This window comes from Pararge aegeria, chromosome 27 (genome assembly GCF_905163445.1).
Source record: "Pararge aegeria chromosome 27, ilParAegt1.1, whole genome shotgun sequence".
Taxonomy (NCBI): domain Eukaryota; kingdom Metazoa; phylum Arthropoda; class Insecta; order Lepidoptera; family Nymphalidae; genus Pararge; species Pararge aegeria.
The window spans coordinates 6,155,835-6,176,035 of NC_053206.1; the positions used below are offsets into that span (position 1 = coordinate 6,155,835).

At 36.9% G+C, this 20,201-nt stretch overlaps 1 protein-coding gene across 1 annotated transcript; it reads right to left on the reverse strand.

The window, feature by feature from the left end:
* Positions 1–2,028: 2,028 nt before the first annotated feature.
* Positions 2,029–16,723, reverse strand: LOC120635639 (zinc metalloproteinase nas-4-like). Its single transcript, XM_039906678.1, has 9 exons — positions 16,547–16,723; positions 15,548–15,732; positions 13,887–13,974; positions 12,877–12,920; positions 11,223–11,448; positions 6,191–6,363; positions 4,037–4,187; positions 3,762–3,904; positions 2,029–2,149 (listed from the first exon to the last, which is right to left on the reverse strand). Exons 1-9 carry the CDS (start codon positions 16,677–16,679, stop codon positions 2,036–2,038), a joined length of 1,257 nt encoding a protein of 418 aa, XP_039762612.1. The 5' UTR covers positions 16,680–16,723; the 3' UTR covers positions 2,029–2,035.
* Between the last annotated feature and the right edge of the window lie 3,478 nt (positions 16,724–20,201).

A 20,201-nucleotide genomic window follows, 5' to 3' on the forward strand; every position in this document is an offset into this window, starting at 1 on the left:
GTATAAACATCCCATTAACATTATCAATTACCGGCCTACCACACGGGGCTCCTCTTAAAATAAGAAGGGTTTAGCCGGAGTCTAGATTGGTAGACTTAGTTTACTGGAGTAGATGTTTTATTACTGTACTTTCTTACAACATTGACTACTGTACAACATATTCGCAAGTTTTATGTCCGACTTGCTTAACTCTTTGGTATGTCCCATAGACATACCACACCAAGTGAGTTGCCATAGTTTATCCTTATTATGAAAATGAAGCTTAATTTGCTATACTCCGCGAACAGCAGGAGAATCTGTATGGTGTAATTTATAATTACTTCAATCCGTATAAATGATTTTAACATAGTAGTAACTTAAGTAACTTAACAGTTATTTATTATAAAGTCCACATCTCCTGAGGATGCTCCGGTTTGGAAATGTGAATGCGAAACGTGCGTAGAGGGTGCATTGCCGAGGATCTGTTTGGTGTGGAGTATACGGATTGAAGTAATTATAAATTACACCATACAGATTCCCCTGCTGTTCGCGGAGTATAGCAAATTAAGGATTTCCCCAAAGTAACGCCTGCCCCTATCTAATAGTTTATCCTAAAACAAAGCTCATGACGTAAACAAGCTTTAGCAGCCTTAAGAAATAACAATATCTGTAATCTGTATATTGAGAACATTATGAGAAACTCTCAGGCATGCAAGTTTCCTCACAATGTTTTCCTTGACATTAATATATCAAACATTAATTAATAATATTTATTATTTGCTAATATTTCAAATATAATTCCGAAAAATAAGTGTTGCAAACTCTGTCCATCTGAGAGTGAGCCCAAACCTAGACTATCATAGCTACAATGTCAACATAAAATGTCGATTTTTCCACATTTATTTATTTATTTCCAACTTACGACTAGTTTACAGGAATTTCCTCATGCACTAGCGTAGATACTGATGCCTACCTACACACTAAACTTTATCAGAGTAGCAAATGCACCACAAAGCAACCTTTGTGAGTTCAGTCAGAGTACAACAAAACAGATCCGTTCTCTCAGCTATGGCTATGTCGTTTAGGGTGCGAATCGCGCGCGTCAGCGGCGCCTTGTTGAGCAAGTTGGTTTGTCCGCGCGGCACCGCCAGCAGGGGCGGCCTGCGCCTGCGTCACACGAACCGGTCCGGGGCACAAATATTAATCTGACCTAAAACGTCCGCATTATGCAACTTCCTCCTAAATTCAAATTCAAAATTCAAATTCAAATTCAAATTCATTTATTTCAAGTAGGCCTACTTTATAAGCACTTTTGAAACGTCAAGTATGCATGTTTGTGTGACTCTACCACCGGTTTGGAAAGCAGATTCTACCGAGAAGAGCCGGCAAGAAACTCAGTAGTTGCTCTTTTCCAACATCAACATTTACAATCATTTTGCTATCTTGCGGGAGATGAGAGCGAGGCTGGCTGCTTCCATTCTACCTTGTCATTGAGGAATTCATCAAATGTATAGTAACCTCGCTGTACTAGATGCGTTTTTACACATTTTTTAAATGTATGCATTGGTAGGTCAAGAATTTCCTTAGGAATCATGTTGTAAAAGCGTAATTATTTTAACCTAATTATTTTAAACCTATACAATATAATTAAAATTACCCGCTTCAGCTCCAAAAGCAAATTAAAATGTTATAAGAGAGTAGGTTATCTAAGATATTAATCATATATTTGAATTTTTAGTTTTTTTTATTATTGAATTTTTGGTTATTATTAATGATTTTTTTTTAATTCTTAATTTTGTTACATTCTTTTGATAGCCCCGGGGAGACGAATTGGGCAACTGTAATGTCTTCACGGGGTGCTTTGCTAAATAAACAAATAAATAATTTCATAATAATTCTTAATAAAACACAGTGGTAACCATTTCTATTTTAATTAATGACCATAGAACATTGCACAATACAGACTCCATAGCCACCATGCGTAAAAAGTTTACCGATTTATATTTACGATTTTGAAGTTGAATGAAATAAAAAGTTTATTGGAGTAAATGTTTTATTACCGTAATTTCTTACTACATTGACTACTGTACAACAAATTCACAAGTTTTATGTCCCACTCGCTTAACTCTTTGGTATGTCCCATAGACAAAGTGCGTTGCCATAGTTTATCCTGAAAAAAAAAGCTCATGACGTAAACAAGCTTTTGCAGCCTTAAGATATCTACAATACAATATCTGTAATCTGTATATTACACAAAATCGCTGCCAAATCGGACTAGTACTTTCTTTGATTCCTCACGATCCACTCATTCGTTACCCTGTAGGATCGCTGAGTTTACTCGCACAGAGTTTATGTTATAAGTTCTTATATTAAATACCAAGCAAGCGATGTTTTCTAAGTATGATTTGACAACTCGATTCGAAAAGAGAATCGTAAGATAGAGACGATCTCTCTACAGCTGTTGAAAGTGCTAGATGCAAAAACAAAATCGGTGTTAAAAAAAGAAACGCACGGCGTTTCTTAACGTTTCATTGTTGAAGTTATACTTCTTTTGGCGCGTTAGGTAAAAATGATGAGAGTAAATTTTTACGATGCGTCACAAAAAACCGACACCCTGAAGTCCGCTATAAGGTTTGACAGTGTACACTTTCAATTGTCAAAGTCTGCGGGCGCATTCAGGTGATCAATTGTATATAAATATCAAATTTTAATGTTGGTTGTCCGTTAATGAGTCTTAGTATTCCAAATTTGTTTATGTTTATTATGTCCATTTCTTTAATTAAATAGAATATGTTTTTTGTGATATTTAAATAAACTTTATTTAACTAACTGATATTGTGTCAAAATAAAACTTTCAATGTATTAAATACCTTTTTCTGCAAACGTAGAATAAGGTGAAAGATGAAATTTTTGAGTTTAATTTTTTTTATCTTGCCAAAGGAATATTACTTCTATCGTTTAGCGTTTTTTTATTTACAATAAATAAGTACATACATTCTAATTTCGAATAACTTATCCACGCTATTGGTCTAACTACTTTGCGCGCGGATTTTGAATAATAAAGATCAAATACTAAATGACATTGATTAATGTCAATGTCATGTAGTATTTGAAGATCTGTTGAATGTTGTTATTAGATAATGGGAAGATCACCGCAACAAACCACAGTGAACCACTTATCATCAATAATCATATATATATATATATATTAAATATACATACATGTATATATATATATATATATATATATATATATATATATATATATATAATATATATATATAAAGGGTCTTACCCGCTTTTAGTTTGTTATAGGTATGGAGGGTAGAGGTAAGGAGAGTCATCTGTGTATTTGAAAAAGTGTCGTCAAAATGTATTAAACTAGGATGGCGCCACATTTGCATCAGGGTAACTCTTAAAAGAAGCGCCAAATATAAATATTGTTAGAGTAGGCTTGAAAAATAAACAAGGAAGTATGGAGATACAAGGAAGTAAGGTTATATTTACCACAATATTTTGTAGAACGTAAGTTGTTGAAATTCTCAATAATTAACTACTTTAGTCGATAATGACATTAAATTTTTTAACTCGGCATACTTCAATTCATCTACGATTGCTACATTCATACCATACCCTGTGCATCCACCAGCGCCATTGTGGAGGATTTTTGAACTGTTATTTAGCGCAACAACTGGACACTTTTTCAACTTTTCTCCCATATAAGATGACTCTCCTTACCTCTACACTCCATAGTTATAGGTTACATAGTAGCTGTATTATACCTGTATAGGCTGCACAGTGGCGCCCCCAAGGTCGCAGTTGCCGCACATATAGTTGGCGGGGGCATGAGTGACGCTTCCGAAGTCATACGGCAACTGTACGATCCATGCTTCTTCTGGATACCTTTCTAGATATTGTTCTTTACCTAGAACAAACGCCTTCAATATTATTTATTCTTTTATCGTAAATATTAAAAAGCCCGGCTGCTGCTGTGCGCATTTTGACATTTTAAAATGGCGTCGCCCCGCCGCCATATTGAATTCAGTATGGTTCTTACCCATATCAACGTTGCTCCAGTTTATAACGACGTAATTATCACGGTCGTATCGGTTTGACATCATTGGTATTGCCAGTATCCTCAAGAGGTTGTTTATGGTATGCGCGGTGTGACCTGGAGTCCCAGTGATCATTGAAGACAGCTTTATTGTCTGCAATCGAATGATCTAGCACTGATCGGAAAAGGTAACGAATACACATAGAATTAAAAACATTCAGAACCCTTGTATAAGACTTATATTGAAGCATCAAGAACCACTCCACTTTAGTAGTGTTTCTCGGACAGGAAGTTAGTCACGTCATTTCATTAAGCAGTTGACAGAAATTATTTTACCACTAATGTTCCAAACGCTAAAAATAAAATTGGGAAAATGGGCTAAGAACAAATTTACAGTGCAATATACTAGGTTACATAAAATTCATAATTCGTTTAAAGGAAATTGCATACAATTCTACAATAATCTACCCCATTGACATCTTGGAGATGTCTCTTAAAAAGTTCAAAGTTTGTATTAAACGTAAGCTTATAGAATAGCCCTATTATAGTATAAAAAGGACTACGTAATCAATAAAAAACCTTGGGTGTGGATTATTTCTCTAACCAGGTTGCTCTTGTTATAATTTTAAATGAAATTGCGAGATGGTGATAACAAAAAAATAACACCCGGCTATGTTTGTTGTGGGCTTCTTCTTAGACAAGGACGCGTTTGGAACCTTCGTAGCTTTAGTTTTAAGTTAACGAATGTGGTTATCGTCATCATCTCACTACCGTGTAATTCTTATGTACGCATCAAAAGTGCCACCTATAGTGGGCCCCTACTTGAATAAAGATATTTTTAAGTTTGAAAAAGTTAGTGAGCTAGCAACATTCCGCGGGTGTTAGGTGAGAACTGCGCCGGGCGTTTTCTCTGTTTTTGCACTGCAAGCAATAATGGCTGAATGAGGGTTCTGTATTTTCTCAAATCTGTGATACATAATTTTGAATTTAACATTTTAAAAACAATATGATATACGTTAGGCTAGGGTTTAACTAATGTTAAGCTCTTTCACAAAAATTTAATTCGCCATTTTTAATGGCGGCCATCTTGGACAGTTTGATAAAAATGGGTCAGAACACTCTCGACTAATCAGCGTTCGGAAAAAAAACAATATAAAATCGTTTCATCCGATTGTGCGCTACGATGTCACCGACAGTTACAAACACAGACATGTCAAACTTATAACAACTTGTCGTTTTGCGTCGGGAGTTAATTAAATACCAGATGTCCCCGCGTATTTACGGTTTTTTACAAAACCGTTTCTTTTCCTTTGCTATAAAATCCTATAAAAAATAGCTTTTGCTACTCCGTCCTTCCAACTAACTCTATGCAAATAAAAACGTTCATTCGTTGCTCTGTTAGGGCGTGGAGGAAGGACAAGCAAACTCGCATTTATTATTTTAGTATGGTTTTTCGGACCAAGCAGATTAATTCATGTTAGAGGACGTAATCGTCGAGCGTAATGCAGTTAGCTTGTTACTATTTCTGTGAGATTACGCGGAAGCGGTGATAGCTCAGTGGGTAGGACTTCGACTTCACTTTCGGGAGGCGAGTTCGAATCCCAGCACGCATCTCTAACATTTCTAAGTTATGTGCGTTCTAAGCAATTACAATATCACTTGCTTCAACGGTGAAGGAAAACATCGTAAGGAAACCTGCATAGATAAATAATAGATAAATAAATATACTACGACAATACACACATCGCCATCTAGTCCCAAAGTAATCGTAGCTTAGTACCCATAACACATGGGTACTAAGATAACTGATGAATAATATTATACATAAATACTTATAATATATAGATAAACACCCAGCCACTGAAAAACATTCATGTTCATCACACAAATATTGTCCAGTTGTCGGAATCGAACCCACGGCCTTTGACTGAGAAAGCAGGGTCGCTGCCCACTGCGCCAATCGGCCGTCAAAACACGCATACCTGAGAGTTCTTCATAATGTCTAAAAGTTGTGTGAAGTCCACCAATCCGCACTTGGCCAGCGTGGTGGACTACGGCTTTAATGCTTTCTCATTTTAGGAGGAGAACCGTGCTCTGTAATGGCCCGGTAATAGGTTGATATAATAATAGTAACATATTGAATCAATGCAATTTTACCTGCTTGCCTGCAACGAATCCAAACCTCGGCATTTCTTCACCTATTCCGTCGAACCATATATAGCTTTTTGGTAACAAAACGTCATCTAATACGACTTCTTGGAATACTACACACGTTGAAAGCTCTATTGTTGTCATTGCGTGTCTTAGAGCTTTGAAATCTTGAGTGTTAGCTGTAAAAGTATGCTCTTGAATTCCAAAGTCAAAGTCAAAGTCAAATATTTCTTTATTCAAATAGGCACATAGCTGGCACTTTTGATGCGTCCATAACATGTAAAATGTGACATAGGAGAGAGTTGATAGCGATAAATAAATTTGTCAACTTAAAACTAAAGCTACGAGGGTTCCAAACGCCGCCTGGTCTTTTTTTCGTTATCACCATCTCACATTGTCATTTAAAAACTATTTAAGAAGCAACATGGTTAGAGCAATAATGTAAACCCAAGCATTTTTATCGTTGACGTAATCCTTAATACTATAATAGGACTTTTCTATAAGCTTACGTTTAATACAAACTTTGAACTTTTTCAGAGACATCTCCAAGATATCAACTGGTAATTTATTGTAAAATTGTATACAATTTCCTTTAAATGAATTACTTATTTTATGTAGTCTAGTATATTGCAATGCAAGTTTAATTTCAGGTTAAAGAATCATTTATTTCTCTTAAAAGAATAATTTATATATTCACTTACAGAGAAATCATATTGAACTTATATTATTTGATAAGCAATCATATTTAACTTATTATTAAGGTATACATATAAATTATTAAAGACCTACCCTCAGAAACTTCGATAACCGTATGTTGCGAAATGCGAAGTCGTTGCCATAGTGTCATAAGCGGTATTACAACATTACAACTGAGATAGTATGCGATTTTTTAGGTTGCGTTTGAAAATTGTAAACGACTTCGCATTTTTCACTTCCGTGGGTAATTTATTGTAGAGTTCAAATTTCCCCTTCAAATTTCACATTTCTTCGCCCGAGGTAATTTTGCTTCTAATGTTCAAATTATTGCAGTCACATTCCTTAATAACCTATAACCTATTGCTGGGGGGTTTGCCCGTAATCACGCTGGGCAGACGGGTTGTTGACCGCATTAGGTAGTAGTTGCACAGACGACGGTGCTGTCCGCTCTCCGTTATATTCCCTCAGTCTCCTCGTACGACACCCGCGGTAAGAGGTGGGGTGACCAGTGGGGTGCACAGGAATTCGGACCAGGGTAAGCATAAAGAAGTAGAATTGCATAAAATGGCAAACTCCTCTTTCGTTGACTGTAGACGTACTTGGCTGCCGTCGAGTGCACACGCATGCACCGGCGCTCGGGTCCGTCATAGTTCGGTTTCGCACGACTGCCTACCGAACTCAAAGCGACCAGCGGCGGAGTTCGGAACTACACGCCTCTCCTCTCCGATTAGGTTCCCGGTCTGCCACTAGCGGCAAGACCAAGGGACCTTGGTTGGCGTGCCGACACCGCTGCTCGGACCGCGCCTAGGCAGCTCCGCCCTGCAATACGCACCGCGTCCCGCGTACCGCGTACCGTGTTCTGCGTCGAGCCCCCCGCGCTTTGCCCCCTCCTCCCCCCGTTTCCGCGTCGAGCGCCTTGCGCTTCGCACCGCCGCGTTCCGCATTGAGCCTCGCGCTCCGATCATGCCGCCACCGGCGCCTAACCCGCCGCCGCTACCGCAGCGGCGTGCTACCCGTCCGCGCGCATTACGGCGCAGAGTGTTCGTGCGGAACACTGCTGCCGCGCTCGAGGTCGGCCAGGCCACCTTTGCCACCCGCACCACCAAGGCCCACGGTGCTGGGCCCTCCACCGGAGCGGGAGAAGACTCTTTTGTAGCAAGCCCGCTCACCGCGACACCGACCCCGATCCCGACCACCGCTGCTGATGCACCTTCCAGCCGAAGGACTACCTTCGTTTCCTACCCAAGTCGGACCAGGAGTTCCACCTTATCCAGCGGTTCCTGACCCAGCTGGAGGGCGTTAGCGGAATCTCCTGGTTCTGCTACTCACTGCCAGCGGAGAGGAGCTTCAAGGTGGCGATCCGCGGCCTGTCGGCCGACACGGATCCGGCACTTGTGGAGCAGACCCCCAGACCAGGGCAGACCGGGCTGTTTGATGTACGCACATCTGCAGCGTACGTCGGACCTCACTCCAGGCATAAACGAGGTGCGCGAGCTCCTCTGTATGCCGGCGTAATTATCGAGGCATGGCGCGGCAGGAAGGGGCCCGCGCAATGCCATCGATGCCAGCAGTTGTGAGATGTGGGGGAAGTCACCCAGCCCGGGACTGCCCGCGTCCCTTGGAGGAGCCGCCGACGTGCGCCAACTGTGGTGTGGCGCACACGGCGAATAATGCAGCCTGCGCGGTCTTCCGTAAGGAGGCCCGCAACCGCCGAGCGGGCACCACTGCGCGCACTTTTACAGTTGCGCGCGCCACGACTGCTGTCACTTTGCAAGGAGAAGCAGACGCACCCGGCTCGCTGACGGCCGCTGCCAACCAGCCAGGACAGCAGCAGGGCCGCAAGCGACGCCGCAAGCGCGGCGGCAAGCGGGTCAAAGCGCGAAAACAAAGTGCGCCACCCACAACGGCGCCTCTCACCATGACATCCTCCGCGACGGTGCAGCCTCCAGCGCAACCAGCCGGACCGTCCGAGCCCACCGTGGTCCCTGCCCCCGAAGGCGAAGCGAGTGGGAGTACCGCAGTCGGCAGCTCAGCCGGCCCGCGGTCCTTTGGACCCAAGGACGACCCGCGTCATCAGTGCCCTGAACCAGGTCCTGATGGCGATCCAGGAGCAGCGCGAACCAGTCCCGCTCATTCTGGCCTGCATTATGGAGCTCTGCACTGGGTGAGCTTCATATTGCCTTCTGGAACGCCGATGGGCTTTCGAAGCACAAAGCCCATCTTCTCAAGGACCTACTCTCTCGATTGGACATCGGCCTGATCAACGAGACCCACCTCAGACCAGTAGACAAGTTGAAGGTTCCCGGATACTTTGTCTCTCGGGAGGACCACCCCTCGCCGATCGGGACTGCTTATCGCGGTTTAGCAGTCTTGGTACGTCGGAATATCCTCCACCAGCTTCTGCCAGTACCTCAATTGCTGACGTCGTACGGGGTGGAGATCTACAGCCTACTCGTGAATTCGCGAAGCACACGGCATGGAACTCCGTCTCCGTGCGTCCGGATGGCAGACGCCTCCTTAACGATGCAGACCGCCACGGCTACGAAGTGCTCGGACCAGAGGTCCCGACACACTATCTGTAGTGTGCAGCAGACACGCCGGACGTCATCGATATTGCAGTAACGCGCGGCCTCGCCGCAGCGCCATCGACCGACGTCCTGGATGATCACCTCATTTCCGACCACCAAGCAGTCCTCTTGACGCTGAGAAATGCACCGACGAACCTCCTGCGTTCTCCGAAGCATCGCCAGGACTGGCGGGTTTTCGCCACATACATGGCAAAGAACTCGCCGTCCTTTAGAGTAGAGAACATAGAATTTCGTACTATAGAGGTTACAATATGTGTTTAATATTGCCCAAACTTTGGTTGGAGATAGAGGAGAGAACTCCTCAGCGGACAGCAGCAATCCCCTCATTTAAGGCTAAGCGATACTGAATATTTTAATTTTTTTTAGATCTACAACTAAATTTAATGCCACATCGAAAAACAAAATCAAACGCAGACGAAGTCGCGGGCAACAGCTAGTATACATATAAACACCCGGACACTGAAATACATTTAAGTTCATCACATAAATATTTTCCATTTGTGGGAATCGAACCCACAGCCTTGACTCAGAAAGCAGGGTCGCTGCCCACTGCGCCAATCGGCAGGCCGTGTGAGATGATACAAAATAAAGAAAATCTCCAGTACTAGTTATAAAAACTTAAGGGTAGGCTTTTTATAACTCTTGCAAAGCCTATCCTTATATTTATTATTATTAGTATTTTATGTGTGTAATCTTGATAAGTATTAGTGCGTAATTGTTCATATAGTATGTATAAAATAATAATACACCCCACCAATCGGTTTCCCTTGGTTTTCCTAATCTTAAGGTTGCCTGGAAGAGATCGCTACTAAGCGATAAGGCCGCCCTTTGTATCCTTACTTTTTAAGTTATTTTTGTTGTGTCCATTGTTTTTTTTTCCTATTTGTGGTGTACAAATAAGTGTATAAATAAAAAAAAAAATATATCCTTATGTTTTTTATAACTCGTACTGGAGATTTCCTTCATTTTATATCATCTGCATACCCTGCGCATACCCTCTATGCTCGCCACTGGTCACCACACATGGTAGGTAAAGCCCGCAAGTTTTTCTAGCCGAAATATTCAATTGATGTTTTTTTTTAATTCCACTGCAGGTTAGCCCTTGACTGCAATCTCACCTGGTTTTAAGTAATGTTGCAGTCTAAGATGGTAGCGGGCTAACATAGCCGGGCAGGTTTGTGTTAAGGGTACTAAGATAGCTTATGAATATTTTTATGAAATTAATCCACATATTTTCATTATCACTTTTCTTTTCTTTTCTTTTCTTTTCTTATATATAATAATCTAATAATAATAATCTTGGTTTTTTTTAAGTTTATTTTTGTTGTGTCATTGTTTTTTTTCCCTATTTGTGGTGTACAAATAAAGTGTATAAATAAATGAATAAATAAAAATACTTATAGTAAATAGATAAAACCCACACAATGAAAAACATGAATGTTCATCACATAAACATTTTCCAGTTGTGGGAATCGAACCCACGGCCTTGGACTCAGAAAGCAGGGTCGCTGCCTACTTCGCCAAACAGCTTTTAAGGTATCATCATATCGACTCATTACCGGGCCACTACAGAGCACGGATCTCGTCCCAACATGAGAAGGAGTTAAGGCCGTAGTCCACCACGCTGGCCCAATGCGGATTGGTGGACTCCACATCCCTTGAGAACATTATGGCATGCAGGTTTCCTCACGATGTTTTCCTTCACCGTCGAAGCATGTGATATTTGTAAGGTATGTATGTACAAAAAAAATTACCCAACTTCTCCGCTACCCCGTACAAAACTATGCCCAAAGGCCACAGCTTGTCTCTGTAATAATTTAAGTTGGCATGACTGGGTTGCGACGTGTCCAGGTTGTCTTCTTGTACACGCCTTCGTGCAGTTGGCACTAATGGAGGGGCTATCAGTCCACATTCCGACTTGTAGTGAGAGTTTATGAAGTTTCTATCTTTCGTAGGTATTAATGATTTTATTAGATCCTTCTAAAAATAAGTCAGACGCCGGTCACTTTTATTTGCATGAAATGTATTAAATTAAATAAGTCTGGAATCGAAATTAGTGTTAATTGCTCGAAAACAAAGCGCGTACATCTAGGTACAGAGTACAGACACATTCTAGTCACAGAAAAAAGTGATAAAATGTAAACAGTAAAAAGATTTTTATTATGTAGTCCCATCGCCCCTGTTGAATGTTTTCTCGTTAACGGGGACAGTGGTATTTTAATAAAATGATTAAAAAATAGTCCCGTAGTCCCCGTTAGCGTTATCCGGTGTACTTAAAATACTATAGTCGTAAAAATGTAATAGGCCCGTTTTGACATTTGTGCAAGACCATAGAATGTAACTTGGAACGAAACTGAAAGAAACAATAAAATAAAAATCAATTACATACAGTGTTTTAAAAAATACGTAAATTTTTTTGGGACGTTAAATAATATGAAAGAATATATCGCGTGTATTCTTTTTGCGCTTACTTCATAGTAGCATGCAATTTATAATTGTTGTCGAAACGTTCCGAAAACAGTTACGTTCTGAGTCTTTTTTTTTTATACTAGAGCTGTAACCATTTTTTTACTGAATATCGAAATAAAATATTGTGTAGTTATCTTTACTGCAAAGAATGAGCTTGGTTCTCAAAATGGGTTCTAAATAATGAGTCTGAGTTGATGTATCTGACCAAGCGGCACATGACTGAAACGTCCCCGTGCGCACCGCGCAGTTTTTCGTTCCTCATCTTGTAAAGTTGACTGTGCGCTCGTTTAAGTTTGATATATATTGTTTACTATTACGTTAACTATGGCTCTTCTATTTTGGACATTAATTTAAACATAGTGATTTGACTCGATTTTTGTGTTTGTTGTTATATAGTACTAACTCTGTTTCAACATGTTGAAAAGTGGACGTATAATCAACAGCCAGTCACGCGTATTGGTTGTGAAGTTAAAGGAATACTTTGAATTAACGAACACTTTACAATGCATAATAATATCAATCAAGTACTGATACAAACTTGAATTGATTTATCGTGAGTATCGAGTCCCGAGTCTCATGGTTCCATAACTAGTTACGTCGCGATGACAAATGTCAAAACGGGCCTATTAAATTTTTACGACTATAGTAACGAAGTACATCAATGCTTTGTAATATTACAAATTGGCCCGTTGACCCCGTTATCTGTCCTCGTTAACGGGGACAGTTGGAAATGAAAATAAATATAAAAAAATAGTCCCGTTGACCCCGTTATACAGTGATCTTACAAAAACTAGTAGGTAACATAGTAAAGCAATGTTGCTATCTATCTTCATTAACGGGGCCAAATTCTTTAGGGGTGAACTGTCGTAGAAAAGTTATTGTGACATTTGCGTTGCAATTTTTGTCGTTGTCTAAACTTAATGTAACAAAAGTTTTTACCTTTCCCGCAAATCTGTCATCTAAGTCGTTATTTACTGCGGCGCCTGTAAAATACAAATACTGCAAAGCGTTTTGATCGGAACGGATTTCAGTTACAGCCGACACTCTTCAGATGCGGCTCCTCTTTCATCTCTCACAAGATAGAAAAATGAATGTTACAATGTAAATCGTTGATGATGGAAAAGAGCAACTGCTGAGTTTCTTGCCGGCTTCTTCTTGAAAGAATCTGCCTACCAACCCGGTGGTAGAGTCAGTACAAACAGACTGTGAGAAATAAAAACAAAAAAATAAAATAGTCCCGTTGACCCCGTTATCCAACCTCGTTAACGGGGACAGTGGAAAATAAAATAATATTACAAATGGTCTCGTTGACCCCGTTATCTGTTCTCATTAACGGGGACAGTGAGATTTGAATAAAATTATTAAAAAATAGTCCCGTTTTGTTAAATAGCGCCCAATCCAAGATTCGTAGACATATATTTACCTTTTACCAATCGATTTTTGCCAGGCAACTTATAAAACCTTACTTGTCTATGGTTCTTGCCACGAGGTGTGTTATTTTGTGTTTATATTCTCATATTTTTAATTTTTCGTAAGAACTTAAGGTTATTAAAAAAAACCAAATTGATATTTTTTTAATTTGTCAAGTGTCAGTGTAGGAATCCCTTAAAGCGTAACTTTAGACCGCGCCTAACGTAGTTAGACATCACATAAGAGTTCATGAAACGGTTTTTCATCTTCTAGGAATCACATAAATCACTAGGCATCCGATTAAGGCGATTCCTAGGTTTAGTGTAAACGGGCATAAGAAGCTGGGCGTCACTTACGATCTGAGATCCCAGATCCACTGCCGAAGACGACCCGTTCCTGACAGAAGACCGATTTCACCGATTTCAGTATGAAACATTGCAATAAGAATTTCATTATAGCAAATATAGCAAAATTATTTACACATTTGATGCATGGTTCTATTACCCTAGGCTGAGCTAAGTCAAAATGCCACATCTTACCACTTGAATCAATGCTTGCTCGTAGCATTTCGACAACAATCCTCGCGATGTCCTTTTGATTCAAACATTTGTAGCCTATAGGCATCTCCTGTGGACAGAAGAAAGACGGACATATGGTAAACAAGGATCTGTAGGGCTAAGATTTATAAGAGAAGGACGCATAATTTTTTTCTATACACACGTCACCTAACCCCAAAGTAAGCGTAGCTTGAATGATGAATATTTTAAAAATAATATACATAAATACTTAGAATGTACATATAAACACCCGGACACTGAAAAACATTCATGTTCATCATACAATTTTATATCTTGGAAATGTCTCTGAAAAAGTTCAAAGTTTGTATTAAACGTAAGCTTATAGAAAAGTCCTATCATAGTATTAAGGACTACGTTAACGATAAAAACGCTAGGGTGTAAATTATTGCTCTGACCAGGTTGCTTCTTTAATAGTTTTTAAATGACAATTATCACCATGATAACGAAAAAAAAAAATAACAACCGGCTAAATTTGTTGTGGGCTAATTCTGGAACAGGGCGCGTCTGGAACCCCCGTAGCTTTATTTTTAAGTTTCGAATTTATTTATCGCCATCAACTCACTCCTATGTCATATTTTACATGTAATGTACGCATCTATGTACCTATTTGAATAAAGAAATATTTGACTTTGCAAACATTTTCAAGTGTGTGGGAATCGATTGGCGCAGTGGCCCTGCTTTTCGAGACCTAGGCCGTGGGTTCGATTCCCAGCAAATAATGAGATTATAGAAATATAAATTACACCATACAGATTCTTTGCTCGAGGTTTAGCAAATTTCATAATATGCAAGAGCTCTATCTCTATCTCTACTAATATTATAAATGTCAATGTAAGTTTGTTTGTCACGCTTTCACGCAAAAACTACTTTACCGATCCTCATGAAACTTTGTACATATATTCTTGGAAGTGTTAGAAGTAATATAGGATACTTTTTATCCCAACATTAAGCTCGGTTCCTTTGGGAGAGGGGATGAAAGTGTTTGACGACTTTACACCATAACTCCGACAAATTATAACCGATTTAAATAATTACTTTTGTACTATAGAGGTTATAATATGTGTGTTAATTTTGCCAAAACTTTGGTTGGAGATAGAGGACAAAACTCCTCAGCGGACAGCAGCAAACCCCTCATTTAAGACATAGCGATACTGAATACTTTAATTTTTTTTAGATCTACAACTAAATTTAATGCCACATCAAAAAACAAAATCAAACGCAGATGAAGTCGTGGGCAACAGCTAGTCTTATATAAAACTGAAGAGTGTATGTGTTTGTTTACTTGAACGCGATGATCTCAGAAACTACTGGTCCGATTCGAAAAAATATATTTCAGTGTTGGATATAGGTATATCATCACGCTTAGGCCAATAGGAGCATAGCATCAAAGAAGAATATGTCCAATGAAGAATGTTTCAGAATCGAGGGTTTTTTTTACCTTTTGAGGGCTTCCGTAGTGTGCGCTGCGTAAACGGTTAGTTTCGATAAAATCATGTATGACAGAGTTGTTTGTTTAAAAGTTCTAAAAAAAGTCCGCGACAGCATATGTCTACCTTTTAAGGTTGCCTTATATGCGGGTGAAGTCGCGACACTAGTTTAGTATAGAAACAATCTTTACTTACCACAACATTCTTACTAAAATCATAAACACTGAGCGAACATGTTTTCATCTTATTAGGATTGTTTATGTACAGAATTTTATCTTTCGCCGTTGTGTTGAAGTCCTGCGTTATTTTAAAGAATTTTATGCATAAACTCTCTTGTATTTGTGATAGAGTCGACACTATTATGTCTTGGGAATGCACATCTGTAATAATACTTAGATTTGAACACTTCCTTTTGTCTGGTTAGAGGCTTCGGCCGTAGCTTACCGCCTTACCGACGCCTTTGATGTCGCGTAGATTTTATTTTTTAAGTAATATGTTACAGTAAATTTATAAACTCCGTAAATAAATTAAACTTTTGATAACTATAAATTCATATTGGCCAGATATTTTATTAAATTGATTAAGATTTTTACAAATTTGATTAAAAACCAATGTTCACGAACTATATTTACCCACTTTATAGATTTACTGTAACACTTGCTTCAACGGTGAAGGAAAACATCGTGAGGAAACCTGCATGCCTGAGAGTTCTCCATAATGTTCTCAAAGGTGTGTGGAGTCCACCAATCCGCACTGGGCCAGAGTGGTGGACTACGGCCTTAACCCCTTCTTTGGGAGGAGACCCGTGCTCTATAATGGGCCGGTAATGGGTCGATGTGATGATGATAAAGGCTTAACATGCCTTGAGAAGTGTTGCTCTGTCCCGTGAGCCATCCTCTTCAATTCAAAATTCAAAATTCATTTATTTCAAGTAGCCAATAAGCACTTTTGAAACGTCAAGTCGGTCGGTTTGTAGTGACTCTACCACCGGTTCGGAAGGCAGATTCTACCGAGAAGAAGCTGGCAAGAAACTCAGCAGTTGCTCTTTTCCAACATCAACAACTTACATTTTACATTTTAACATTCATTTTTTTATCTTGTAAGAGCTGAAAGCGGAGCCGGATGCTTCTGAGCAACCTTTTCATTATCATCATTGTATCTTGGGCCGTCAATAAAAAAAAAAAAAAAACTTACCATAGTCCTTACTGTTTATTGCATAATGAACAATGCCATTATTCCAGAGGACTCCTTGCACGATATTCAAGCACAATATTAAATGTATGCACCCATACAACATGGCGGATATATTATTCAAATAGTTTGCCATTATTTTTTTATTATTAAAAACTTCGTAAATTGAAAACCGAACGCATAGAGCTATAAAAGGTGAATTGCTTTTAGAAATGCCGCAGTTTAGCAATCTTACAGCGGGGATAATAATACCCTAATTTGCTACAGCAACAAAAAATTTATAGTTCTTAAATCGACATTAATGAGGCTTTTCTTTGAATCAGTTTTTTTTTCCGTTTTTTTCCGTATGTGTTTGTGTGTGAAAAACACTATAGTAGCAGGGCTGTAATTTGTTTCTGGCGTATGTACAGACGAAGTATCTAGCGTTTCCATGGACACTGCCTGTGGTAGGCTTCTTGGTTTAGATCTGTAAATTTTATATTCCGCACCATGTTTTATTTTTAATTTTATTTTTATTTTGTATAGACTGTGGCATGGATGATGTAGTCGCAAACACGTCTGTGAGCACACATGGTCCCCCTGAAAACCAGCGCTGCAGCTCGCTGCGGCTTCGTGCTGAGGTGGAACCCTATTTGTCCACATGCCATTTTATTAGGATATATTTTTGTATTATAATTGTAAGCGATTTTGTGGGCAAATAAATAAATAAATTTCAAATTTCAAATTTTACCCGTTTTCACTAAACCTATTACAGTAGAGTCAGCTTATAATGACATCAAAAGGAATTGACAAACATGTCATTATAAGCGGACTTTGACTTTGACTTTAAGTACATACATATGTAAATATGTGCATACGTATGTACTTACAAGTCAAAAATATCTTTATTCAAGTAGGCCCATAGGTGGCACTTTTGATGCGTACATAAGAATTACACGGTAGTGAGATGATGGCGATAACCACATTCGTAAACTTAAAACTAAAGCTACGAGGGTTCCAAACGCGTCCTGGTCTAAGAAGAAGCCCACAAACTTAACCGGGTGTTTTTTTTTGTTATCACCATCTCACAATGTTATTTAAAATTATTAGAATAGCAACCTGGTTAGAGCAATAATTTACACCCAAGCTTTTTTATCGATTAAGTAGTCCTTTATATTATAATAGGACTTTTCTAAAAGCTTACGTTTAATACAAGCTTTGAACTTTTTAAGAGACATCTCCAAGATGTCAATTGGGAGTTTATTGTAGAATTAAGTAGTAAACTTAAGTATTTTAATACAGAAACATAGTAATTATGTACATATGTATACATGCATATTAAATCAAAATCAAAATTGCACGTAATCAGCACATTATAACACATACAAGTGTATTTTTTACTGTAAGTAATCTGTAATTTTTGTCTGCTTTTGTTTTTTCATTTTATTGTAAAAACAGTCTCTAATAATATTGTGTAAAATTGTGATAAAGATTATTTTTATAGATTGCGAAAGCGTTTATAATAATGGATATTATAATTATATTAATATTGTAATATAAAAATCAACCGATAATTTTTATCTACTATAATATCGGAAACCTCATCAGAAATGGACTTGGAATTCACCTGGACATAAATACTTTAATGAAATAGACTACATTATAACTAATAAATCTTATTACATAAGTAGTTTTGACATAATACAAAATCTTAATTTTAATACTGACCACAGAATGATACGTTGCAAATTAAATCTCGACTGTAAAATAAAGAAAGTAAGAAAAAGACTAATGGCATCTACTAACAGAAATTTAAAAAATGTACTAACTGTTACAAATGATAACGGAAAGAACTTGGAAGAAACTTTCCTAAGTGCCGTAACAGAGATGAGTAATGTTCAGAAGTACATTATTTACTTCAGTACATTAAATACTTAAGTACATTATATACTAAAGTACATTATATACTTAAGTACATTATATACTTAAGTACATTACATACTTAAGTACATTATATACTTAAGTACATTATATACTAAAATACATTATATATTAAAGTTCATTATATACTAAAGTACATTATATACTTAAGTTCATTATATACTTAAGTACATTATATACTAAAGTACATTATATACTTAAGTACATTATATACTAAAGTACATTACATACTTAAGTACATTATATACTTAAGTAGATTATATACTAAAATACATAATATACTTAAATACATTATATACTTATGTACATTATATACTTAAGTACATTATCTACTTAAGTACATTACTATTATTATATACTTAAGTACATTATATACTAAAGTACATTATATACTTAAGTACATTATATACTAAAGTACTTTATATACTAAAGTACATTATTTACTTAAGTACATTATATACTTATGTACATTATATACTTAAGTACATTATCTACTTAAATACATTATATACTTAAGTACATTATATACTAAAGTACATTATATACTTAAGTACATTATATACTAAAGTACTTTATATACTAAAGTACATTATATACTTAAGTACATTATATACTTAAGTACATTATATACTAAAGTACATTATATACTAAAGTACATTATATACTAAAGTTAATTATATACTTAAATTAATTATATACTTTATATACTATATACTATATACTTAAATACATTATATACCTAAGTACATTATATACTAAAGTACATTATATACTTAATACATTATTAACTTAAGTACATTATATACTTTATATACATAAGTATATTATAGACTTAAATACATAATATACTTAAATACATTATATACTAAAGAACATTATATACTTAAGTAGATTATATACTAAAATACATTATATACTTAAGTACATTATATACTAAAATACATTATTTACTTAAAATAATTATATACTTTATATACTATATACTATATACTTAAATACATTATATACTTAAGTACATTATATACTAAAGTACATTATCTACTTAAATACATTATATACTTAAGTTCATTATATACTAAAGTACATTATATACGTAAGTTCATTATATACTTAAGTACATTATATACTAAAGTACATTATATACTTAAGTACATTATATACTAAAGTACATAACATACTTAAGTAAATTATATACTAAAGTACATAACATACTTAAGTACATTATATACTTAAGTAGATTATATACTAAAATACATAATATACTTAAGTACATTATTTACTTAAGTACATTATATACTAAAATACATTATATACTAAAGTACATTATATACTTAAGTTCATTATATACTTAAGTACATTATATACTAAAGTTAATTATATACTTAAATAAATTATATACTTTATATACTATATACTATATACTTAAATACATTATATACCTAAGAACATTATATACTAAAGTACATTATATACTTAAGTACATTATTTACTTAAGTACATTATATACTAAAGTACATTATATACTTAAGTACATAACATACTTAAGTACATTATATACTTAAGTAGATTATATACTAAAATACATAACATACTTAAGTACATTATATACTTAAGTAGATTATATACTTAAGTACATTATATACTTAATACATTATTAACTTAAGTACATTATATACTTTATATACTTAAGTATATTATAGACTTAAATACATAATATACTTAAATACATTATATACTA